The following is a 27101-nucleotide window of genomic DNA, read 5'->3' on the forward strand; positions in this document are numbered from 1 at the left end:
CTAACAGTCCTATGGTGAGCAGACAAAGCCCCAACTTGCTTCCTGACACCTTGTCCTGCTCCCCCTCCACAGGCCTCCTGGGAATGGTAGCCCACATGATGTACACGCAGGTGTTCCAGGTCACTGTGAGCCTTGGCCCTGAAGACTGGAGACCCCATTCCTGGGACTACGGGTGGTCCTTCTGGTAAGTGGCTTTTGACTTTCAGACACCAGAGCCCTGAGGCATGCTGGGACTTTAGTAGCTCAATTCAGTTGGGAAACAGAGGAAGGTAGGAGTGGGGAGGGGAAGGGGGGGAAACTCAGAGTCCAAAGATGCTTTGTGATCCTAGAACTGAGGTTGGCAAACTCTAGACTCTGGGCCAAATCCAGCCCATCACCTGTTTTTCTGCAACTAGGGATGGTTTTTACATTTTTAAATGGTTGAACATGAATCAAGAGAAGAAGAATATTTTGTGACATGCGAAAACTCTGGAACATTCAGATTTCAGTGTCCATAAATAAAGTTTTATTGGGACATAGCCAGGCTCATCGTTTACATATTGTCCACAGCTGCTTGCAATCTAGAGTAGCAGAACTGAGCAGTTATGACAGAGGCTGAATGGCTCGCTGAGCCTAAAATATTTACTATCTGGCCCTTTACGGAGACAGTTGGCCAGCCTCTGCCTTAGAGGCTTCTCCAGAAGTAGAGACAGAAGCTGTCAAGAGCCCAGGGAATGGCTCTGGATGCAGGAAGCAGGGACCAGCACCTTAGAGCATGGTGTGAGAAATAAAGGCAGACTCTGTCGGATTGTTTGGCTTGGGAGTGATGGAATCCCAGGCCTAAGTAAACAAGAGGAGTGTGTTAGTTCATGGAATTGAAAAGCCCAAGTGGGTCAGCTGTGGGGGCTGGAGGGAATGGATTGCAACAGAAAAACCCACCCACCTCAGTCCAGTCAATAAGGGAACACATTGCTTCCTGTAAATGGAAAGCACAGCTTGGCATGGACTTCAGGGAATGTTTGATCCAGAGTTGCTGATGTCATCAGAGCTGAGTTTTCTTCCTCTGTGGTCACCTGAGCATTGCTCACTCCCCATGTGTCCCTGAGTGGGCTTCGCTCCTGGTGCTGAGAAAGCTCCTTTGAGGCTGGTGCTCCTTCCTTCACATAGAGGAGGAGAAAGAGCTCTTTCCCTAACATTCACTGATGTCCCTCAACCCTCCCTCTGATGAGCTCAACTTCGGTCATTTTCTGTCTTCTGAATCATCACCATGGCTGGGGGAATGCCATGAGCTGATTGGCTCAGCTGGGCCATTCTTCTGGAACAAGGAATGAGTCCAACACTCCTAAATGGTGAGTGAGTGGAACAGATGCTAAGTGAGCTACCACAATGTCTGCTTCAGGCACAGCTGGATCCAGGTGGTCACGTGATTGATCAGGAACTCAGTCATTCCCTCCCCACTTCTGACCCCATTCTCTTTGTGTCAGCTTTACTCATAAGCAACTTTTCCCCAGGTGGTAGCAAATTTGGTCAGCAAGCCCAGTCCTAGGCTTATGTGCTGTGCTAAATGACTTCAGTCGTGTACAACTCTTTGCGACCCTATGGGCTGTAGCTTGCCAGGTTTCTCTGTCCATGAGATTTCTCAGGCAAGAATACTGGTGTGGGTTGCCATTCCCTTCTCCAGGGGATCTTCCCGACCCAGGGATCGAACCTGCGACTTTTGCATCTCCTGCATTGGCAAGTGGATTCTTTGCCACTAGCACCACCTGGGATATCAACAACCTCAGATATGCAGATGATGCTACCCTAATGGTAGAAGGCGAAGAGGAACTAAAGAGCCCCTTGAGGAAGGTGAAAGAGGAGAGTGAAAAAGCTGACTTAAAACTCAACATTCAAAAAACTAATATCATGGCATCCGGTTCCATCACTTCATGACAAATAGACGGGGAGAAAAAATGGAAACAGTGGTAGATTTTATTTTCTTGGGCTCCAAAATCATTGTGGACGGTGACTGCAGCCCTGAAATTAAAAGATGCTTGCTTTGGGGATGAGAGATCGTGTGTGTTTAGCACATGACACACGTAAGTGCTCCGGAAACGCTAGTTTTCCTAATATTACCGATACTGACATGAAATTTAACACTCACAATAACCCCCTGTTGTATATGTAGACACTGAGACTCAGAAAGGTTGGGTCACTTGCCCAGGATTCAGAATCTCCTCCCCCCACGGGCCTCTCTTTCCAGCATCCGCTGGCCCTCCAACCTGGCGGGGAGCCCAGCCTGCTGTGTCGGCCACAGGAACCTTTCTTCCTCTGGAACCAGACCTCCTGCCCCATTCCTCAGCTCCCCCTGGGCTGGCCTCCTGGGGGGCACCCAATTCCCATTTAACTTATTTAAGGCCGGGCCCCAGTGTGAGGCCCCTATTAGGGCTGATCCATTTCTCCTTGTCACGAAGGCCTGCAAGATGGATCAGCCCCATTTTTCATCCCTCGCATCTGGGGCCTTGCCAGGGCCGTGCACTGTCATCTAGCTTGTTTAATATGTGTGAGGCCATTTGTCAAAATTCTGCCCCCACCCCCTGCCAGGGAGGAGGCCAGCTCCACGGTGAGACAGTGCCAGCCTCTGTCTCCTGGCCCAGCTGGGGTGGAATAACCCCTGGGCTTGTAGTCCAGCACGTCTGAGGAGCTCAGCCGATCTTGGGGACCAGCTTTCTAGAGCCACACCTGCCCAGGGAGGTGAAGTTTCTGCGGCTGGGTGTCCGCCAGCCTGGGTTCAGTCCTTACATCGCCGGAAGTGGTGCTGGCTGGAGCTGGGAGCTTAGCTCAGGCTGTCAGCAGGACCTGCTTCTCAGGCATGGTGGCGGGGTCCCTGGAGAGTGTCTCAAGAGCAAACGTTTGCAGAGATTCAAATGGAAGCTGCAAGTTTATTTTCTGAGCCTGCCTCAGAAATCACGCAGTGTCACTTCTGCTGTGTTCTGATGGTCACGAGCAAGGGATGGGGGCCAGAGGCAAGGAGAAAGGGCTGCACAAAGCGTGAACCCCAGGAGGTGTGGCTCGGGGCGGGGGAAGGGGCATCTTTGGCGACTGCGTGAAATAACGCCTGTGAGGCATTAGCACAGAGAAGGTGCTCAGTGCGTGTTTTGTTATGAAAGGCAAGCGCCCCATCGTCCCTGAGTCTCAGTGTCTTCCTCTCTAGAGCAGGGATCATAGTACTGCGGGTCTAATGGCGTCCTTGTAAGCACCAGGTGGCACCCAGCTCTCAGAGTGCTTATACACCAGAAGTGCTCTGTAAGTGGCAGTGATTATAAATGGTGATAATGACATGGGGGCCTTTGATAATGCCATGCTGGCTTTTTGAGAGGCATGTGATCTAGATGTCCGAGAGGATGGCATCTTGGGGGCATGCAGGCAATCCCTTGCACTTTGTTCTTGCCAGTCTCCCCGGACTTGGTTCCCAGGACTTTAGTGTTTCCTCGAGATCCAGCCCTGACTGCACCCTCTCCTTATTCCCCGACTCCCCTCCCTGAACCGACCCCCACACACACACTAAGCAGAAGAATCCCATCCCTGTCCTGTGCCCCAGGCTCTCCAACTCTCCTGGCTGCTACTTTTTCCAGCTCTTTGTCTTAACTCTGCAGGTTGTTCTGTGACAGTGCCAAGGCAAGCCCCTGAGGACTGGGGTCGTGGGGACACAGGCAGCTGCTTGGCTTGGGGAGCGGGTGGATGAGGCCAAGGTTGGTCAGCACCTCCTTTGTACCCGGCATGGCGGGAGGCACTTTACAAACCCTGAGCTGTTCATTCCTGCCATTGACCCCCACTTAGAGGGGTTGCCATGCCCACCTGCGGGATGAGGACACATGCTCAGACAGGACAAAGGTCCAGGCCACATAGCTTCTGTGTGCTGTGCACAGCCTCAGAAGATACCATGTTACATGCAGCCCAGGGCTGAACCCAGCCTGCAGATATTTTGTTTGACCTGCCATGGTGTTTTTTCTTTCTTAATTGCATTTATTTCTAACATGCGAATTCATAAGAATTTGACATAAAAATCCAGGTTTCTGGCTTCTCTTGACTATCGGAAGATATGTCCTTGCCTAAGCCACATTGCCTCATGGCAGCTTCAGCTGAGTAGAGACTGCCCCTTTAGATGAATCACCTGCTCGCCACTTTACCCCAGTCCCCACTGCTCCCCATCGCCTTACCCACACTTTGCTCTTTCAGTCATCACCTGACTCTGCAGGAATTGGAGTGCGTGACCCTTACTTGAAATGTCAACATTTCCTGATGATGATGGGAGAATGGAAAGCTAGGATCACTTTCTACTTCTGTTTTGCATTTGGTCAAAGTGGAGAGAGATGGGAAAAGGGCCCCTCCTACCCCAGCACACGTAGAGTGAGACCCCAGCCCTGAGCATTGACAGAATGCTTAACAGAATGAGGGCTGGGGAACTTACCATCATGGAGCTGTATTATAAACGTGGGATGCCCAGAGAGGTTAAGCAGTTTGTCCTGGGTCACACAGCAAAGGAGTGGCAAGTTAGGCCGGGTCCGAGGAGGGCGGCACCTCTCTGTTTGCTTCTGGGGTCCATCTGTATGTCATGTGGCCTCCCTACTGTCCTCCTCTCTTCCTCTCCCCTCCTCTTCAATCTCTCTGACCCTGTGGAAACAGCAGTCTAGCCCTTTCCCTGTCTGGGGACCTCAGGCTGCCCTGCCCTCTCTACATTTCAGCAAGTTGATCCCTTGCAGTGGGAGAGGGGGTTTCTGGAAGAGCCTTGGCTACAAAGAACCACTGCATTGGGTGTTTGCTGGTGTTACTGAGAGGCTGTGTTGGTCAGCAGAAAGCTCTCACTCTTACTTATATCCCTGAAGCAGGTGACACTGGCATTGTTTTCTGCAAGACCAAAGTGGGGAGAGAGCAGTGTGGTGCCCAGGTGTGCCCTGCTGGCATGGTGTGGACCAGCTGGGCCCCCAGAACCTGCCATCATCATCTCTTGATCTCTTCATTCACGGGCACCAAGGGTGGCCTAAATTAGGAGCATTTGTGCCTTGTCCTGCCCCACATGGTGTCTCTGTGCCCATCTGGCCTGAAGGTAGGCAAGGACTACCTTCCTCAGTGACCAGATACAGTCTTTCCACTGAGCAGGGCCTGGGGTAGATTTCAAGGTGGCATCTAAGTGTCTCTGAATCTGGTCCCCTAGCGTCCCTCCCATGACCCACCCCTGTAGCTCCCAGAAGACAGAGAGTTTACTGACAGCCACCCCCACTGCCTGCCCCCCATCAGTGTCGCAGTGGCCACTCTGTCCTTGTCTCCAAAAACCAGGTCAACCACCCACGTACCTCACTGTACCAGTCCAGCCACGTAAGCTGCAAACCCCAGCAGGCGTTCCACCCTCAAGGTTTTCAGCCTGTGGCTAGCGTGTGGGCCTGGGAGCCTTGGGGTTTGGGCAATGGGGAAGTTGAAGACTCACAGATGCAGCCCTGAGCCCCTCACCCACATCAAAACCAGAACACGGGCTTCTACGGTGCTCTAGTAGTTAAAAATCTGCCTGCCAATGCAGGGGACACAGATTCGACTCCTGGTCCGGGAAGATGGCACATGCCATGAAGCAACTATTACCTGTGCTCCAAAACTACTGAACCCACGTGCTACAACCACTGAAGCCCGTGTACCTAGAGCCTGTGCTCTGCAACGAGAGAAACCACCACAGTGAGAAGTCTGTGCACCTCCATGAACTGTAACCCTGCTCACTGCAGCTAGAGAAAGCCCACGCACAGCAACAAAGACCCAGTGCAGCCAAAAACAAATAAAATCAAAAGAAACAAAAAGCCATCCTGTGGCTCTACCCTACCTGTGCCGAGTTTAGGTTTTACCTTACCGGACTGTAATAAGGCACCCACATCCAGCTGGACTGGCAGCAGAGTGGAGAGCTGTGGCTTTCACCCTGCTTGACTCTAATAAGCCCCATGCACCTCTGAGTGTCTATAGAGGTCACATGGGGAGCTCAGACTCCCTCCCAATAGGCAGTAACAAGGTGCTCCTCCCCACCCCTGCTGAGGCGGTATCGGAGGAGAAGCCGTGGAGAGTCAGGGTTGTCACCACGGCTGGGGAGGGGGCTGGGATGATGAAGTCATTCCTTCCCCTGTGGTATCAAGTGGAGGCAAACTGGGGAGCCATAATGAGTCACTCCTACCCTTCCTAACCAGAGTGGTAGCTGCAGAGGCTTCAGGGGGTCAGCACTAATCACCCCTGCCCAGCAGTAACCAGGAACCTTTCCGTCTTGAATGTCAGTGGTGGCCCAGTGGGAAACCTGGACTCCTACTCCTGCCTGGCAGTTACGAGGCAGTGTTCTGTCTTCCTTTGTCAGAATGGTGTCAGAGGAAGTCAGCTAAAGCAGAAGGTTTAAACAAGGTCCAGAGTCTCATAAAAAATACCCCAAATCTCAAGGTTGCCACTAAAAATCACTGACCACATGAAAGCCTGGGAAAAGCTCAACCTGAAAGTAAAAATATACTTCATAGATCCCAGTATTGAGATAACAGAGGTGTTACAATGATCTGAGAAAGATTCTAAAATAATCATTATTAAAATCCTTCAGCAGGCACCCTTGAAACAAATGGAAAAAAAAAAATAAAAAGTCTTAGGAAAGAACTAGAAGATGTAAAAAAGAAATGAGTGGAATTTTTAAAACTCAAAAACATGATAACTGAAATAAAAAACTTAGTGGGTGGGCGCAACAGTAGACTGGAGAAGACAGAGGAAAGAATCCGTGAACTTGAAGACAGAAGTTACTCAACGTGAACAACAGAGAAAACAGACTTTTGAAAAATGAACAGAGCCTCAAGGATCTCTGGGACTATAGCAGAAGATCTAACATTGAACTGCCAAAAGGGAAGAGGCAAGAGCATGCTGAAAAAGTGCTCAGAGAAATAATGTAAAAGATATAAACCTACAGAGTCAAACTGAGTGGATAGCCAAACAGGGTAAACTCAGGATATGTTTGTCTATGAACATCATAGATAAACTGTTTTTTAAAAAAAAAAAAAAAAAAAACTAAAGTCAAAGAAAAAAATATTGAAAGCAGCAAAAATGAAACAGTACCTTAATGGTGCTCCGACGTGTTCGACTCTTTGTGACCCCACAGACTGTGGCCTACCAGGCTCCTCTGCCTGTGGAATTTTCCAGGCAAGGATACTGGAGTGGACTGCCATTGTCTACTACAAGGGATCTTCCCAGCCCAGGAATCGAACCTGTGCCTCTTATGCCTCCCGCATTGGCATGTGGATTCTTTACCACTAGCGCCACCTGGGAAGCCCCCCTTAACTGTGTGTGCTCAGTTGCTTAAGTCGTGTCTGACTCTTTGCGATGCTATGGCCTGTAGCCCACCAGGCTCCTCTGTCTGTGGGGATTCTCCAGGCAAGAGTACTGGGGTGGTTTGCCATGTCCTTCTCCAGGGGATCTTCCCAACCCAGGAATTGAACCCACGTCTTTTTACACCCCCTGAATTGGCAGGCAAGTTCTTTACCACTAGCATCACCTGGGAAGCCCTTAACTGTAGGGAAAACCGATTTAAACAGGGGGGTTTGCATCAGAAACAATGGAGCTAGAAGGAAGTGACATGATGTTTCAAGTGCTGAAAGAAAAAAAACCCATCAATTTAGAATTCCGTTTCTAGCAAAAATATCCTTTAGGAAAGGGAAGAAGGAATCAAAACATTCTCAGATGGAGGAAAACTAAGAAAAGTTGTTGGCAGACCTATCCTGAAAGAATGGCCAAAAAAAGCTCTCTAAATAGAAAAAAAAATTAAGAAGAAATCTTGGAACATTAGGAAGAAAAGAACATTTTTACTTTTCCTCTTAAGTTTTCTGTCATGCATGATGATTGAAGCAAAAATTACAGCATGGCCTGATATGGTTCTAAATTACTCAGAGGAAATATTTAAGGCAATTATATTATTAACGAGACAAGATTAAGGGGCATAAAGGGAAAACAACATGATCATATCAATCAATGCAGAAATTTTTTTGACAAAATTCAACATCCATTCATGACTTTTTAAAAACTTGCAGAAAGCTAGGAATAGAGAGAAACTACTTCAACTTGCTAAAGAGCATCCACAAACACCTACAGCTAGCATTACATTTAACGTTGAAAGACTGAATGCTTTCTCCCCAAGACTGTAAACACCACTGTTGATCAGCATAGTGCTAGAAGTTCTTGCTAGTGTCATGAAAAGTAAATAAAAGGCTGCTGCTGCTGCTGCCAAGTCACTTCAGTCATGTCCAACTCTGCGACCCCATAGATGGCAGCTCACCAGGCTCCCCCGTCCCTGGGATTCTCCAGGCAAGAACACTGGAGTGGGTTGCCATTTCCTTCTCCAATGCAGGGAAGTGAAAAGTGAAAGGGAAGTTGCTCAGTCGTATCTGACTCTTAGCAACCCCATGGACTGCAGCCCACCAGGCTCCTCCGTCCATGGGATTTTCCAGAGAGCGAAAAGGAAGAAATAAACTACACCTATTTGCAGATGACATGATTGTCTATGTAGAAAAATCTAAGAAATCCATGCCTCCCCAAAATGCCTAGACCTAATAAATGAGTTCAGTTTGGTGTCAGGATACAATGTAAAAATAGAAAAAAATTGCATTTCTCTAAGCTAGCAAAAACAGTTGAACAACAAAAGTAAAAAATGCAATATACCCTGTACACTTCAAAAAGTGAAAGAGTCATAAAACATCTACAGGATTTGCATGCCCCAAACCACAAAATGCTAATGAAAGAAATCAAAGAAGATCTAAATAAATGGAGAGACATACTATGTTCGTGGTAAAGATGTTGATTCTCAAGTTGGTATAAAGATCTCAGCAATATTTCATGTAGGTTTAGACAAGATTTTTCTAAAATTTGGTAGGAAAGGCAAAAGAACTGGGAGGGCTAAAACAATTTTGAGAGAGAAGAATAAAGTGGGAGGAGTCAGTCTACCCAATGTCAAGACTTACTATTGAGCTACAGTAACCCAGACTGTGTAGTACTGGTGGAAGGATAGGCATACAGATGAATGCAACAAAATAAGGAACCCAGAAACAGACCCACATGAATATGGCCAACTGATTTTTGACAAAGGTGTAAATCCATTCAGTGGAACAGGAAATAACTTTTTCAACAAATTGTACTGGAGCTATTTGATAGTCATAGGCAAAAAAAAAAATCAATCTTTATTCCTTACCTTATATAAAAAGTAACTCAAAATAGATCACAGTCCTTAATATAAAATGTAAAACTATAAAATTTTTAGAAAAAAACATGAGAAAAATCTTTGGGATTTAGACCTGGCAAAGAGTTTTTAGACTTGACATCAAAAGCATCAAAGGAAAAAATTGATAAATGGATTTCATCAAAATTAAACACTTTTCCTCTGTGAAAAAATCTTGTTAAGAGGTTGAGAAGATAAGCTACAGACTGAAAGAAACTTTTGGAAACCACATATTTGACAAAGAACCAGTATCTAGGATATAGAAAAACACTCAAAACTCAACAGTAAATAACAACAGCAAAAGAATCCAATTAGAAAGTGGGCAAAAAAAAAAAAAAAAGTGAGCAGCCATTTTACCAAAGAGGACACACAGATGGCAAATAAGCAAATGAAAAGATGTTCACCACCATTAGCCATTAGGGAAATGCAAATGAAAGCCACAATGAGATATTGCTACATGTCTCTCAGAATAGCTTACCATTAATAAATAGTGATAACATCAAAAGCTGGTGAGGGTGTGGAACAGCTCATACATTACTCTAGGAATTCTGTTCAGCAATATAATACTCACAACTTGGATGAATCTCCAGAGAATTATGCTGAGCAAAAAAAGGCAATCCCAAACACACATATTGTATGGTTCCATGAATATAACATTCTTGATGAGTGGTTGTGGGAGGCTGGGAAGCACGTGGGTGTGTCTGTAAAAATGGCAACAGGAGGGATCACTGTGGTGATGGACAAAAACTTGTTGTATCTTGATTGTACCAATTTCAGTATCCTGCCTGATACTATATTTGTAAGGTATTACCGATGGACAGGGAGGCCTGGCGTGCTGCAATTCATGGGGTCGCAAAGAGTTGGACACGACTGAGCAACTGAGCTGCACTGCACTCAATCATGGGTGGCTCAGATGGTAAAGAATCTGCCTGCAATGCAGGAGATGCAGGTTTGATCCCTGGGTCGGGAAGATTCCCCTGGAGGAGGAAATGACAACCCACTCCAGGACTCTTGCCTGGAGAATCCCGTGGTCAGAGGAGCCTGGCAGGCTACAGGCCATGGAGCCACAAAGAGTTGGACATGACTTAGCAACTAACACTTTCACTTTTTCACTTTTGCCATTGGGGGAAACGGGGTAGAGTGCACAGGGCTCTCTCTGAATTATTTCTTACAATTGCATGTGAATTTATGATGATCTCAAAATAAAACACTTAATTAAAAAACAAAGAATAAAAAATAATAGATAAAAAGACACAAGAGAAGTACAGGGTGTTTTGAGGACTGTGGTGAAATTAAACAGGCATTATGTGGTAGAACCGGGCTTCACTGATGGCTCAGTGGTAAAGAATCGCCTGCCGATGCAGGAGGCTCGGATTTGATCCCTGGGTCGGGAAGACTCCCTGGAAAAGGAAATGGCAACCACTCCAGTATTCTTGCCTGAGAAATTCCATGGACAGAGGAATTGGGCAGACTATAGTCCATGGGGTCGCAAAAGAGCCGGACATGACTTGGTGACTAAATGTGATATTAATAGAATTCAATGCTGCACCTTGGTCAGGTCATCACAGTTGAGAGTTAGACCTGTTCAGTTAAGATCCCTGGTTATAAAGTCTAGAAAATCACTTCAAAAGGAACTTATGCAAAAGAAGGGAATTTATAGACAGTAATTGTATAAGAACTTTTGTTGCCAATGACAGAAACCCAATTCAAACTGGCTTGAGGGGGAAAAATATCCAAAAAAGGAATTTGGGCTCCTACAATATAATTGCAAGTCCAGGAATAATGGCTTCGAAGATCTAGCTCCTTTTTGTGGCTCTGCTTCCTTCTGAGTCAGCTTCATCCTCAGCCTGCAGGGTGGGGCCTTATGGGCTCCAGCAACTCCTGACTGAAATCTCACCAGCATGGTACCCCAGGAAAAAAGATGAACCCTCTTTTCCAATAGCATAAGCAAAAGTCCTGGGGTTGAATCTCAATAGGCTGACTTGAGTGTTCCAGGCTTGTCCCTGAATTACTGTGGCTAGAGGGAAATGACACTCATTGGCCAGGCCTGGGTCAAGCAGGCACCCCTGAAGGTTGGGGGTGAGGCTGGCCCCACACAAATTACATCACCAAAAAGGAGGGGAGTCATGGTCCCTTTACAGAATGGGGGCTAGTCAGGCCAAACCAACAGATGTATACTCATGGAATCCCAGAAATTGCCTGCTTCTTCATTCTCCATCCTCAAGCCTGGGTGTCCATCACTCTAGTTCAAACAGACATCCCAGATTAGGCTGGAACCTTCAGATTCATTGCTCAGAAGAGAGAGTATCTGACTGGACCAATGTTGGCCAGATGTTCAGCTCTGCTTCAGTCATCTAAGAATAGTAGGGTGTGGTCACTTACTGGGTCCTTTGATGGACAGGGTAGGTCTTAAAAGGGCCAGATGGATACTCCAAAGCTGCCTATTATAGATGCACAGAGTTTCCAGAGGATCTAAATTAGTTCCTGATGAAAGCATAGGGCAATTTACTAAAGCAGGGCTCCCCAGCTTCCCGGATCTAATGCTTGATGATCTGAGGTAGAGCTGATGTAATAATACAAATAAAGTGTACAATAAATGTAATGTTCTTGAATCATCCCCAAACCATTCCTCCCACCCTCAGTTGGTGGAAAAATTGTCTTCCATGAAACTGGTCCCTGGTGCCAAAAAGATTGGGGATCGCTGTTAACTAAACAGTTTGGTGATAAGGAGCACATGATGATTGGGCAGGGGGCGCGGTAGTCCCTGAGAAAAAGGCTGAATCCTCAGGTTCCACCTTGTTTTCCTTCTGGGCACTCCGAGGCTGACAAGGAGAAGAGCAATGGGTGTGGGAGGTGGACTGCACTGACCTTGAGGAAGGCAGGGGTGGTCATGTTGAGACACCCAGTGGGTGGCAGGCAAAAGGGGAAGCTGGAGGCCCTGAGACAATGCAGGCTTGGAAGCAATAAAACTGAGCCCTTGATGTGGAGGAAATCAGTTATTAGGGAAGAAACTGGGAACTAGGGGCTTGAGGCCACACCAGGCGTGCCTGGAGCAAGGAGGGTACCCCCCTTCTTGTTCTATATGTTACTGCGTGGTCTTGATCAGAGGAACCAGGCAGGCTGCCTTGTCGAGAATGGGCGGGGGGCAGAGAGGACCAGCACCCTCGCCAGCTGACTCTCCTATCTCCACACCCCGCTCCCTTTCTTTCCAGATGTGGATAGGACAGGTTCTCTGGCTTTGGTTGGCTCGACATCCACATCCAATGAATGCAGCCAAGAATCCCCAGCTGTGCAAGAGGGAAGTGTGAGCCGAGAGCCTTAATCTAACAGAGAAAGAACTTGGAAACCAAGACAGCTAGAATGGGTAGTCAGGATGCTGATAATAGTGATGAAAGTGATGGGGGCAACCCTTTCTTGAGGGCCTACTATTTCCAGACCCTGTTCTAAGACACTTTCAATGGATCCTCTCCTTGAATCCTTGCAACAACCCTGTGATGTGGTACTCTATAGGGTACCACTGTGTGGAATGCTTCCTACTACCCCTTGTCTTCATACCTTAGCACATGCTCTTCTGTCTTCCTGGAATGCTGTTCCCCCAGCAAACTCTCACTCATCTACCAAGACCCAGTGCAAGCGTGGTTGTGTTCTGGTCACTTTCCCTGATGCCAACCTGTGGATGGAATGACTCTTGCCTCCCAGTAATGAACTCTGTCATGTCTGTATCACAATATCCAGACAGTGCTGCCTCCCAAGCCAGACCGGGAGTGGGGACCAAGGCTTACTTCTCTCTGCGGCAGCCCCTGCTCAGGTCTGGCTGTCTGGTGGGTGTGGTTCTCTGTCCCCTGCCCACCCTGACTGTGGCATCTCTCTCCTCGTCTCTTGGCAGCCTGGCGTGGGGCTCCTTTACCTGCTGCATGGCAGCCTCTGTCACCACGCTCAACTCCTACACCAAGACGGTCATTGAGTTCCGGCACAAGCGCAAGGTCTTTGAGCAGGGCTACCGGGAGGAGCCGACCTTCATAGACCCTGAGGCCATCAAGTACTTCCGGGAGAGGTCAGTGCAACACGGGGCCACCTCTGGCCACCACCGGGAATCAGAAGCCCAAGACCCAGCCTCAGTGGCCACAGGGCTCCAGTTGAAAAACTAGAGTGATTGGACAGAAGTGTACCAAGGGGTCATGGGGTGGAAGGGGCAGGCCGGGTGAGGCAGAGTTTGGACTCCACTGTGTTGAAATTTCTGGGGTATTCTAATATTTTATGGGGCATGAGGTTGCCTTGGTCTGATGTGATCAGAGCTTGAGAAACTAAGAAGGGAATCAAGTTTGAGTGTTTGCCCTGGCTCCATGATTTTTGGAACCAAGGTAGGGTCACAGAGTTGCTAAACTAAGGTTTCCTTCTTGGGCTCTGTCATAGCACTGAGTGAAAAAAGACTCAGCATGAGATTGGTGATGACTGCCAGAGGAGAAGGGCTCCTCAAAGTCAGGGACCACATCTGATCACCTGAGTCCTTATAGACCAGCTGGGAAGAGAGGAGGTGACAGTGAATGGTGGGCGGATGCATGGCTGGATGGATGATTGGCTGGATGGATGATGGAAGGATATACAGATGTATGTGTGGATGGGTGGATGGGTGGATGGGTGGATGGAAATATAGATGTATGGATGGATGGATGCTGGATGGTTGGATGGATGATGGATGAATGGATGCTAGATGGATGGATGATAGATGGATGGTTGATGGATGAGTGGAAGGACAGGCAAGTTGTTATCATATGTCCTGGGACCATCTCCTTAATAAACTACCTGTACCCAAGTCTTTATCACAGTCTGCTTTGGGGGTGCTGATTGGACATGCACTAATGACTTTCAGCAGCAGGGAATGGGATTTCTCAGGACCGATGACAGAGTCTGAGGAGGAAAAGAGGGAGGGAGACTGTGAAGCTGGGCACCACTGAAAAGTCAGACTCCCCGTGGGGCACATGGAAGGGTTTCAAGCCAAGAAGTCTCAGGGTGGGGGCCCCACAGGGACCACGCTCTGACTGCTACAGACCCCTTCATCTCTCCTTTGCCACCTGAGCCTCCTTTCTGTGTCTGAATCCAGCAAGTTCATCCCCACCTCCAGGCCTTGGCACCTGCTGTTCCCTGCCTGGACTCCTCACTGGCTGGCTCGCCAAGGTCTCAGCTCAGATGTTACCTGCTCAGCGTGGCCTTCCTTAATCACTTAGTCTAAACTGCACACATACCCCCACACACCCTGTCCTATCCCTCTTTATCCCATTGCTGTTTTTTCATAGCACCTACATAACCTGACATCATCCTATTTTGTTTATTGGGAAGATCCCCTGGAGAAGGGAATGGTGACCCACTCCAGTATTCTTGCCTGGAGAATTCCATGGACAGGGGAGCCTGGTGGGGCTACAGTTCATGGGGTTGCAAAGAGTCGGACACAACTGAGTGACTCACACATACCCATCAGTTTAATAGTTTGTAGACCGTGAGGTCTGGAGGGTTCTGCTGTCTTCTTTCCCACTACATTCTGAGAACCAAGTACTGGACCAGGTACCTAACAGGTGCTCATTTAACATCTGGGGGTTAGTTTGATGTGTGTGTGTGTGTAATTGACCGACTTCTCTTTGGAGACCTCAGCCTGCCTGCCTGGTACTCTTTCGGCCCAAGCCCCACCATCATCGGGCAAATACAGCATCTTGTTCCTATATCAAAGTCCCAGGTCACATGTCCAGGTCCAGGCCAATCGGTTGTGCCCAGGGAGCTCAGGACAGGTTGGCACACAGGCCCGCCTTACCCATGGCTGTGTACAGAGTGCGTCTACTAGGAAGGTGGTGATGACTGGCAGAGCACGGGACTCATAGTAGACACTCAGGAAATGTTTACAGCAGCCACGTAAGCAGCCTGGTGTTGAAAGTGGCCCCATTATCACTGCCTCTGCCGTCACCTCGGCTGTGGGAGAGGCCGGGGCATCCGTAGACGCCCTCGTTTTGCTGAGGTGGAAGACAGGACTTCTATGCACCTCATGAACAAGAAGCTGCTGTTTGCCGGTCCCTCATAGCTCAGGCCCCAACGACGTGGGAGAAGATAAATGCTTCCCAGCATATGTGCGGAATATCACTTTACACGTTCATAACTTGAACATTATGCAGAGGTTCATCAAATTTTATTTTCCTTCCTCTCCAAGGAGAACATTTCAGCTTAGCTGGGCTGTTCACTTTTTTTTTTTTTTTTTTTTTTTTTTTGGTGCCTTCCCTACAAAGAGCTCAGAGCACACAGGCAGATGTCTGCTCAGATCTGCAAGGGGTCCAGCTGCAGGGCTGAACTCCTGCAGGGGCCAGAGTCCTTGAGACCAAAGCCAGGGACATGAGAGAAGAGATCCTTGACCCCACCTGCCCATGTTTCTTGATTCCTGGGCTACAAAGGGTGGCTGTGGAAAGAACAGGGGTTTGGGAGTCCCCTGACCTGAATTTTCCAGTTCTGTTGCCTGACTGCTGTGTGACTTGGGGCAAGTCACTGAGCCTTTCTGGGCTGGTTTCCTCTCAACCACAGTAGGAGAGAGCCCAGAGCTCTCAGCATCTCGGGAAGCTTCAAATTGGATGGCCCAGGAAAGGTGGCTACCACAGTGTGTGGCTTAGGCGGGCACTTCATCTGTGGATTCCTGTCCCTTCTGCTACTGATACAAAGTATAAAACTTGGCAATGATGAGCTTAGGACAGAGCCCAAGACAGTGCGATAGACACTGGGCATCTAATAACCACAGCAAACGGGTGGGTGAGGTGTCAGGCGGGCTGTAAATACAGAAGAGGGGTTTGGGGTCAGAGATGTCTGGGAGAGGGTGCAGGTTTTCTCAGATGATGCCCCCCGCCCCTGCCATTCCTGCCATCGGAAGAGGAGCCCCTGACTGAGGACAAGATGGGACCCCATGGGGGTTGGGGCAGGAGGGCCTGGATTGCTGCCCCCCACCACCATCACACCCCACCCTTGTCCTGTTGGATTTTTCTTTGCAGGAGCAGAGGTGTGATTGGGCAGATTCTAAACTGTTTTTCAGAGTTTCATAATGTAGTGGTGTGTGGAAGAAAGGTATGGGTGTGTGTGCACACGTGTGTGTAGGGGCTAGTGTGTCCCCGTGTGTTGGGATTTTCAGGGAGGCTGAACCTGCATGCCCTGACTCGGAGCAGCCTATGCCAACTCTGAGAAACATCTGGGATTAAACCCTCCCAGCCTCACCCTGCCTGTCGTCCCCAAGGAGGGTGGCTTAATGGGGCCTCCCAGGGGAGAGGCGGAAGCTGCAGGGTGAAAAGTTAAATATTTGCAGATCGGGGCTTTCCTGGATGCTTGATGTTCAGATCGGGTTTAACAGCATGGGAAGGAAATGAGACCCTGTTGGAATGGACTCCAGAGGGAATTCAACTGAGCAAACATCCCACCTTCCTTGGGGAAGCTGCAGTGGGTGGGTTCAGTTCAGTCAGTTCAGTTCAGTTGCTCAGTCGTGTATGACTCTTTGCGACCCCATGCACTGCAGTACGCCAGGCTTCCCTGTCCAGCACCAACTCCTGGAGCTTACTCACACTCATGTCCATCGAGTCGGTGATGCCATCCAACTATCTCATCCTCTGTCGTCCCCTTCTTCTCCCGCCTTCAATCTTTCCCAGCATCAGGGTTTTTTCAAATGAGTCAGTTTTTCTCATCAGGTGGACAAAATATTGGAGCTTCAGTTTCAGCATCAGTCCTTCCGATGAATATTCAGGACTGATTTCCTTTAGGAGGGACTGGTTGGATTTCCTTGCAGTCCAAGGGACTCAAGAGTGGATGGGTGGGAGCAAGCAGAAGCCTGGGGCTTCAGGGAAGGCAGCTTCTCCCCCCTGTCCCCACGCCGCCCCCGCCACCTGCTGCCCAGGATCAGATCCCCCAGTCATTCCCTTACCCCTTGCTCCGAGGCACAAGGCACCCGTCCCAGTCTCTGAACTTCCAAGTTCATTCGTTTACTGGCCTCCTCCTCCCACGCATGCGCAAACCGCAGGCGCAGGGCGCTTTCTTGGCTCTCGCTCTGTCCCTGACACCTGGAACCATGGGGGCTCAACAAGTTATTAACTCTCCGTAATAATTATATTGTTAATTATAGTGATGCTGTTCCCCCTCCCTGCCCACCTCCTGCCCCCCGCCTCCCCGTTCGAGGGCCTTGCCAGTACACTCCAACTCAACCCTGTGGAAGACACGAGGAAATAAATCCAGGCTGGAATAAACCCTGCAATTTACTAGCTGAGGGTCCCCAGGTGAATCACTTCACCTCAGAGACCTCCAGCCTCTTCCGTCACCTGCCCAGCCACCTGGCTCTGGTCTGCGGAGCTTAGCAAAACACCCTGGGTGCCACGATGGGGTCTCCTGGAGGTCCCTCCAGGTGGGGAGCTTGGTACCACCCTGGGGGAGGCAGAGGATGGAAAAGCCTTCACAGGTGAGGTCTCAAAGCAAGTTTCTGTTTATTTTTATTACTTCTTCTTATTATTTAGTCTACTTTTGGGATCTTAGTTTCCTGACCAGGGGCTGAACCCAAGCCACCTGCATTGGGAGCACAAAGTCCCAACCACTGGATCACCAGGGAAGAAGTGCCAAGCCAAGTGTTTAAAGGCATGGCCAGCACTCCTGGCCAGGTGGGTGGAGGGTGAGGGGGCATGCTCCCAGGCACAGGCAACAGTATGAACAAAGGCCAGACAGGCAACAAACAAGGGTGTTTAGGAAAATGTGAGCAGTTTGGTGTGATTTGAGAGTGGGGAGCTGGTAGGAGTCGGGCCTGGGTGACTCGTCTCTCTCCCCCTTCTACAGTGTTTGGGGTGGGGCGCTGGCCCAGGGGCAGATTAGATGTTACTGGGGTGAGAAAGGTGGCATGGGGACCCTCCCCAGACCTCCTTCCTGGGTGCCAGGCCTCATGGGGCTCCCTGTTCCTACCTGGGGAAGCAGGTGGACATAAATTGTTTTTCACAGCAGAGGGCCAACACCTCTTTACCCATCCTGGGACCAGTGCAGAAAGGGCCACAAAGACCCCATTCCTCACTGGGTCTGCTCTGGCTCCTGTATGCAGGGAAACTTTTTGAAGGGCTGGTCTCCACCTCCTTACCTCCCACTCATAGCTCGACCCATTGCGAGCTGCTCCCCATCCCCGTCTCTGCAGAAAGAGCTTCCAGCTGCCCGGAGAATGGGCATACCCCGTTCCTCCTGCCCACCCTCTCCGGGTTCCTACCAGCCGCTCTTCCAGGTGCTGGGTGCCCTCTCCCACTCCTCCACCCTGTTCCGTTAGGTGGTGATGCTCCCAAGGTCAGTTCTAGGCCCTCTTTTGACATTGGCCTTTGCAGTCACGCACACACCAGGACTTATGAGTTCCTGGGCCCCTGCAGACCCCCGGCCCCATATCCAGCTGCCTCTTTGGTGTTTCCACTCTGGATTCCCAAAGGCATCAAGAATCAACATGGTGGGACTTCCCTGGTGGTCCAGTGGTTGAGACTCTGCACTCCCAATGCAGGGCGCGTGGGTTCAATCCCTGGTCGGGGAACTAAGATCCCCGTGCCTCATGGCATTGCCAAAAAATGATAAACATAGCCAGGACCCATTTAAGATGGTCTCCCCCAAACTGGGTCCTGTTTCACGTCCCTCTCCTTTGCTTCTCTATGTCCTGCCTGAGTAAGCAGACATCTGCACATCTTACCCTTCCTATCCGGACACCCCATATCCAATGCTTTCCCCCTGTGGGTGAGCCACTTCTCTCCATCTCCACTCCCACCATCCTCATCCAGGGCAGCAGCTCTCACCTACTGGAGGGCGCTTTGCCCCTGGCATCTATCTTTCCCCAGCAACCAAAGTCTCTTCTCTCTGCTGATGCGATCAGGGTGCCCCCACCCTCATCTGTCTGCTGGAACACCCCAGTGTCTCCCCACAGCCCCAGGACAAAGGCCCAGCTCCTAATGGTAACTTACAAGCCTTGCCATGGATCGGCCCCCACCCCTCCCTGCTTAAGCCTCCCCTCTGCTGGAAGTTCCCCAGACAGGTCATTCTTCTGCTTCTGTTGTAGCCTCAGGACAGCTATCCTCTTCACATGGGATGCCCCTCTTCTTTGCCTTCTGGGCCTGCAGATCTTACTTCAAGTATCGACCTTTAAAAAAAATTTTTTTAATCTTTTGGCCATGCTAAAAGTGGTATTTTAGTTTCCTGACCAGGGATTGAACCCGCATCCCCTGCATTGGAAGTACAGAGTCCTAACCACTGGACCGCCAAGGAAGTCCCTTAAGCATCCATTCTGAACTGGATGAAATCCCCCATCTTTCAGCACTGGCCACGTGTGCACAGGGCAGGGATGCAGGTCCACTTCCTTTTAAATCCCCGAATACGGCTTGGATGGAGAGGGTGACAGAGAGCAGAACGGCAGGAGCCTTTGGGGCAGGTCACTAGCCAGTCTGTTGGCCAAGGTGACCTTCGCCCTCTGGGAGCTGCCTCTGGATTTGCTTGCCCATCCTTTCCCCCCACTGCTGCCGCCATGCTGAACGGCACCCTGCTCAGGTGCGCCCACCTCTGTGACTGCTCACTTGGTCTCTCTCGTTGTCCCCAAGGCTGGGCTGAGGAAGGGACTTTGGAGATAAATCAGGTCTAGAGGTTTCCATGTTGTCGGGGGCCCTTGAAGCTCTTGAAGGCGGGACTGGGGGTGTGGGGTGGGGGCTCCATTAATGCTAGTGATTGTTTTTCTGAGTAATAATTTGTAGCCCATGCAGTTCCAAAAATAATCTCAAGGTGCTAATATCTTGAGGTCTCTTTTTAAAACCCAATTTCAGCGAAATGGGAGGTAAAACTGTCAACTGCACACAAAGATCAGGGGAGGGTGCTGGCACTGTGGATATTTATCTTCCCTGTATTTTCCGAATGTTCTGTATCATGAGCTTGCTTACAAAATGGCAAGAGTAAAAGAAAAAACCGGAGAGAGGCTCTTTTAAAAAAATCCATTTATTTCCCCCTGTCTTGGAATGGCACTTCTGATGGGATGTTATAAAATATTAATCTCCTATGCATGGTCATTTATTTGCCAAATTTTCTTTTAATTTCATCCTTCATTCCATCATCAGTGCATCGTTTAAAAATCACTGTGTTCTTTGTCCCCTGTGACTGTTTCTTAGCCATTTAGCCTCTGAGACGTGTCCAATCACAGCTCCCTCTTCCCCATCTTTTTCCACTCTTGCTGCTTGAATATTACTTCTCAGTAATGCCTCACACCTTATTTGTCTTTATTGGGGTCTTTTGATGCCACTGTTTAGTCTCAAGAGGAGCGAGATGCCCAGAAATTGGAGATGGCACTGTGGGAATTTCTGGGCTCTCTCGAGATTCACCTGATAACCAACCCTTCGTGAAAGGAAAGCAAAAGGCACAGAGTGGTCCTTGAGATGGGAACAGCCTCGCAGGACAGCTGCTTCCTGACCTCCACGTTCTCTCCAAGTGTCAGCCCAGTGGAGAGAAACGCGAGGCGGGGAGGCTCCGGGCATGCTCCTGCCCAACCACCGCTACTGCCAGTTCTTTAGGCGATTCTCATTTGCAGCTGGCACTCTGGGGCGGGCACGGGAGACCTGCACCCAGACAACAGCCTGAGACATGAAAGGCGATTGAGCTGATGCTTCCAGGAGGCTCACAAGTGCCCAGAGCCCATGGTCTAATGCCCGATTCCTCAGATGAGATCTGGGGACCAACAGCATCATCCCCATCTGAGAACCTGTTAGAGTTCAGACTCTCAGGCCCCAACCCCAGACCTATGGAACCAGAATTTGCATTTTAAAAACTCCTCGAGTGATCTGTGGTTACTGGCACATTTGGGGAACATTGGGCTGGAGGACAGAGTGGATGCAACCCCGGTTATGGGTCAGAAGAGGTCCGTGGATAAAGAAGGGGTCTGTACCTCTGTGCTGCTCAAAGTATGGTCCCCAGACCAGGGCCCATTTGCAAACACATCCATGATAAAACGAGAGAAACTGAGACACGTGTTTGGGAACTTTCACGGTGAGTTGACATCACTGGTACACCCAAGCTTGCCTTTTGTGAGTGTGTGTGTGTTCATTTCATTCTCCAGCAATTCATTTTTATTGTATTTTTATTAAAAATTTGGTCCAAGGTAGGTTGAAAATTAAAGGGGGTGTGTGTAAAACCTAGCCCTTTATCAGATGATTTGAGAAGCGCAGCACATAGACTGCCACCTTATACCAGGAAGTGAGTGGAGATTTGGGAAACAAGCCAGCCTGGGGCAGCGAGAAAGAGGTGGCTTTGAGGATGACACAGAGAAGGCATGGCGGGCGGGGAGCGGGCTGGGCACTCTGTGCTGGGGAGGCTTGGGACTCTTGCCACCGCAGAGGTAAGACCTGGTGGACCCCTTGCCAGGGTCCCCAGCTGCTGTGGCCACACTTATCCCTGGAATAAGATGTGCAGGTACCGGGAGTCTCCCTGCAGGACAAGACATGGGTTCAGACTCTCATATCCTTGAGCCTCCCTGCTCCATCACTCACCTGCGTCCTTCTCTCCAAAGAGCAAATTCCCAGATTGCAGATCTTGTGGGTCATCAGAGCAGTGACCATGTAACAGGGTGGTCACACCCCTTACCACCCTTTTACCCACCTACTGGCAGTCCTGGGAGGGCCCAGGAGTGCCCAGCCCCACTTTCCATGGGACCTCACAGCACAGGTGTACCCAGGGTGGGTCTGGTGGAGCTTCTGAAAGCCAGGAATCTGCAGGGCACAACGGAAACATGCTTGAGCTCCAGGGACTGATAGACCTGAGTTCAAATCCCTGCCCTGCCATCAGCCCGCTGCTCCTTCTGAGCACTGCTTCACCCCCAGCGCCCCCGCTGACCCTTCAAAGTGCTTATTTAGATTCATGGGTCACCTCTCACACTACCATCAGAAAAAAAAACCTATCTTCAGAAAGCATGTAGTGTTTCCTGCAGGAACTTGTACTTCAAATTAAAGAAGATAGTCATCTAGGGACATTTGAGTAGTTCCTTTTCTTTTAACACAAAGCTCAGCCTTCCTGGATGAACCCAGCGGGCTGCTTGTAGCCGCAGCTTGCTCGTGCTTGTCCTTAGTCGCTAAGTTGTGTCCAACTCTTTTGCGACCCCATGGACCCCCCACCCCTACCCCAGGCTTCTCTGTCCCTGGGATTCTCCAGGCAAGAATACTGCAGTGGGTAGCCACGCCCTCCTCCAGAGGTTCTTCCCAACCCAGGGAAAAATCAAACCTGTGTCTCCTGCATTGTGCTTCTCCTCAATTCCTTGCCTCCCTACTTCCCCCTCCTTCCCTCCTTTCTAACATTCCTTGGGATACTTTTTGCCATCACTATGCTGGACCCCAACACTACAAGTGGAGAAGGAGATAAACTCCATCCTTTTTCTGAGTTTAAAGTGTTTGCGGGGGGACCAATGATGAAACCGATTGAAAGTCAGTAGGGCTACTCTGTTCTGACCTTCCCTCTATGCCTGATCCCGGGCTCCCATCCTCACAGCAACCAGTGGGACCGTGGTGTCTGTCCCTCTGGTCATTCCCACCACCACTGGGCTGCCCATGGCCATAAAGAACACAGAGGTTCAGAGCTTCCGGTGAGCTGCCTGTTCATAGCAGAGCTGGACTCAGCCATGACCCCGCCTCCCTGCAGGGCCCAAGGTCTCAGTCGCACCCAGAGCATCTCTTGCCCTCAGGAGTTTCCTGCCAGGGAGCACAGGGTCGGGGGCGAAGGGTCAGAGCTCTTGCCGTAACTGACATTGCTGGTATATCCGAGCTTGCTTTTCGTGTGTGCTCATGTGTTCTCATTTCAATCTCCAGCAATTCATTTTTATTGTATTTTATTAAAAATTTAGTCCAAGGTAGATTGAAAACTAAGGGGGGAAAACACAGCCCTTTATCAGGTGGTTTGGTTGAGACCTCTCCGAGTTGTCCCCAGCCCAGCAGGTGATTTCTAACTGGCAAGTTTTCTCACATGTTGACTATTGAACTCTGGGCCTCTTAGCAACAAGGTTTGGGTGTCCAGGAAGGTGCCATGCCAGGCACAGTGGTTCTCTCCTTAAACATCAGTTTGGAGACGGCCTCTGGGACCCTGCAGACCCATAATTTTCATTGGCGAACCTGATGGAGAGGGCCGCATTTGTGCAAGGAACTAGCTCTTTCCAGAATAGCCTCACAGCACGGCAGAGATCAGGCAGACCCAGGCTGGATCCCAGCTGCCTCTCTGAGAGGGCCGCGTGTCCTGTGACTTCCAGGATGCAGCCCCAGCATCGCTTCCTCCCATGAAGCCTCCGCTGGTCCCCACGCAAGTGGATCTCAACTCTGGCTGCATACTGCAATCACCAGGCAATTGAAAACTCCCCTGGTGATGTCAGGAGACCTGCACGTGGAGAACCACTGGCTAGACCAGAGGTTAACACACTATCTCCAAGAAGCTAGTACATAAGAACGTGAAAATGTAGTCGCTTAGTCATGTCCAATTCTTTGCGATCCCATGGATTGTAGCCTGCCAGGCTCCTGTGTCCTTGGGATTTCCAGGCAAGATTACTGGAGTGAATTGCAATTCCTTTCTCTAGGGTATCTTCCTGACCCAGGGATTAAACCCAGATCTCCCACGTTGCTGCAGATTCTTTACTGTCTGAGCCACCAGGGAAGCCCGTAATTATCTGCTGAACAAAACGGCCCTTCATATTGTCTGCGGCTGCTTCCAACTACAAGGGTGTTTGAGTAGTTGTGACAGAAATCATCTGGCCTATGAAAGCTCATATATTTATCATCCAGACCTTTACAGAAGAAGTTTGTCAGCCACTGAACTAGACACTCACCCTATTCAACCTTCGTGACGTCCTTCTCCCTTAGAACTTAACATGTGAAGTTGTGATCATTGGTTCATGTGTACAGCAGATAGGAGTATCTCAAGGGTGGGGTCCTCTCCAAGTTGTCCCTGTGGTCCCCAGCACAACAGGTGCTTACTAACTGGCTGGTATTCTCATATGTTGACTATTGAACTCTGGGCTTCTTAGCAGCAAGATTTGGGTGTCCATGAAGTGGGGTACCTGCCAGGCACAGTGGTTCTCTCCTGAAACATAAGCTCCAAGGTAACTAAAAGCAAAGTGAAGAACGGAGGGATGATGTCAAGGCGCAGGGCCACAGATAAGGGCTTGGAGGTGCCTGCAGTGTGTGCTTACGACATGCAGTAGTGGTGGGAATTCTTTCTACATCCGGGGACTAGGTTATATTTGTCTAAAGACACTGCTCAGCAGTAAAGAATCTGCCTGCAATGCAGGAGACCTAGGAGATGTGGGGTGGAGACCTAGGAGATGTGGGTCCGATCCCTGGGTCAGAAAGGCCCCCTGGAGAAGGAAATGGCAAGCCACTCCAGTATTCTTGCCTGAAAAATCCCATGGACAGAGGAGCCTGGCGGGCGACAAAGGGGTTGCAAAGAGTTGAACACACATGTGTGCGTGTGCATGCATGCACACACACACACACACACAAAGGAACAGCACATGTGGACTGGACCTCGTGGAGCTCTGGAATGTATCTGGGTTACACATGGGTGAGTGCCATGTGGGCATATGGACCTGCCCATTCTCTGACTCTGTCTTCGGTGGGATGGGGTGAGGGTCTAGGTCTGGAACCATGTTGGAGAGTCTGCAGTTGCCTCCACTCTGACCCTTGTCACCCTCTGCTCTGTGCTTGTCGCCCATCCCCAGCCTTGCCAGTCCCTCTGGAACTGCAGTGAACTTGGGATGCCAGAAGAGAAATTCACACAGCTGTTGGTAGGAAAGAGAATTGTGGCAGACGTCAGAAGACCAGAGCTTTGGTTCTATGTAGAAATATCTATGGGAGTTGTTTTAATCTAGTGAAGAAAAGTGACACAGCTAATCAAAGTCTTTTGCCCACAAATCAGAAAATAGAGGTAAATTCAAAAAGCAGGCTTTCCAGGAGTGGGGAAAGATTAAAAAAATAAAAGGCTTCAGATTTAATCCCCTTTATTCTCATTATCTGGGGTCAATCACTGTTAACCTTTTGGTATACATTCTGCCAAGTAATGCTTTGTGCATATCAGTGTGTAATTAAAGTTTTTAAATTAATTAATGAATTTTTTTACTGCACTGGGTCTTCGTTGCTGTCCGATGGCTTTCGCTAGTTGCGGCAAGCAGGGGCTACTCTCCAGTTGCGGTGCATGGCTTCTCATTGTGGTGGATTCTCCTGGTGCAGAGCGTGGGCTCTAGAATGCGGACTCAGTAGTGTGGTGCACCAGCTTGGTTGCCCTGCGGCATGTGGAATCTTTCTGGACCAGGAATCCATCCTGTGTCCGCTGCATTGGCAGGCAGATTCTTAACCCCTGGACCACCAGGGAAGGCTTAGTGTGTGATTTTTCAAACACATGGCACACTTTCTTTTGTCATATACCATTTGCACGTGATTGAACATCTTTTTGTGAGAGCGCATAGGTTTGTGTCCCTCTTCTGCCTCCAGTTTATCAGCTGGATGGCACCTGATCGGTCACATCACCTTTCGATACTTCAGTTTCTTCATCAGTCAAATGGAGGAATGAGGCCCATCTCACAGGGCCGCGGGAAGGATCCCACGGGGCGATGATGCCAAGTTGCTTTGCCACGTGTTCTCCGGGGGGGAGGGGCCACACTTTTCCAGGTCCTGGGTCTCTGCCAGCTCAGCCTGATCTTTCTTACGCCAGCTTTTGGCTTCTTTTCTTTCCAGGATGGAGAAGGGGGACGGGCACGAGGAGGAGGACTTTCGCTTGGATTGCCACCACGAGAGATACCCTGCCCGTAAGTGGCCTCAGCTGCAGGACCCGGCGCTGTGGATTCGTAGGCCGTCTGAGAAGAGGGGACCCTGGAGACCGGCCAGGCCAACCTCTCCCTGCACCCCTGCATTCTTCCCTTGACACACGCTGTAGAGGGTGAAACTGAGGCTGGGGGCAAGAAGAGCAAGTCTTCTGCATGCAGCAGCCACAGCCCTTGCAATGGGGTCGGAATGCTAAGGAAGCAAGAGGGACACTGGGTAACTTAAAGACAGGCAGGGGAGCCACAGTTCCATGCAGGCCGGGTTCGCCATGGGCCTGAAGGGACAGGAGCTCTGGGGTGGAACTAGCCAAATCGGGGAGTCCCAGGTCCCAAGTTCTGTTTGAGCCATGAATGCTCCCAGAAGCTCAGAAGGCTTCACTGTACAGGACAGAATCTAGGGCTCCTATGCAGAAAACAAATGTCAGAAAGAAAAAGAGAGATCAAAAGAGAGGAAGGCTTTGCTCCGGACAGAAGAGAAAGGAGCTGATACAAGGTTAAAGGGGCAGAGTCTCATCTGAGCCTGCTGCTTGCCCACCCTGTGCTCCCTGCCCACCCCACTCTGTACTAAGGACTTTTTATGCCTGATCTCCTGTTCTTGCTGACCACCAACCCCAACAGCTGGGATTACTATCCACACTTTGCAGAAAGGAGGGCTCAGAGAGGCGGAGCCACTTGCCAAAGGTCACACAGCTTAGCTAGTCAGTGGCAGGACTGTTAGAGCAGATGCTCATGTGTCCCAGACCTGTTAGGAGACTACAGTGGCTCCCAGCTGCTTGTATCTGCATCTCTGTGCCTGGGGGCTTGCTCCACCTCTACCTTTAGAAGGCAGGAAGTGCACAAGGAGGCTGGCATATAGATACCCTGGCTCCCTTGAGTAGGATCGCCTGGAGGTGTGTGCGTTGCAGGATTACCTAAGTGTTACCAGTCTAGTGGGCTTCCAGGTGGCTCAGTGCTAAAGAATCCACCTACCAGTGCATGAGACAAAGGAGACACAAGTTCTGTCCCTGGCTCAGAAAGATCCCCTGAAGGGGCAATTGACAACCT

General features: G+C 49.8%; 1 protein-coding gene across 4 annotated transcripts in view; it reads left to right on the forward strand.

Moving 5' to 3' along the window:
* The window catches only part of GSG1L (GSG1 like), a 254575-nt gene that overhangs the window by 210129 nt on the left and 17345 nt on the right, over positions 1-27101 (forward strand). For 3 of the 4 annotated variants that reach the window (XM_025274751.3, XM_044935654.2, XM_045164242.1), the window contains 3 exons: positions 73-184; positions 13110-13277; positions 25972-26042. In XM_025274751.3, coding sequence (XP_025130536.1) covers positions 73-184; positions 13110-13277; positions 25972-26042 — 351 coding nt within the window. The remainder of the gene's footprint in view (positions 1-72; positions 185-13109; positions 13278-25971; positions 26043-27101) is intronic. The other variant, XM_044935653.2, reaches the window with a different exon arrangement.

The sequence above is a fragment of the Bubalus bubalis genome, chromosome 24 (genome assembly GCF_019923935.1).
Source record: "Bubalus bubalis isolate 160015118507 breed Murrah chromosome 24, NDDB_SH_1, whole genome shotgun sequence".
Classification (NCBI taxonomy): Eukaryota; Metazoa; Chordata; class Mammalia; order Artiodactyla; family Bovidae; genus Bubalus; species Bubalus bubalis.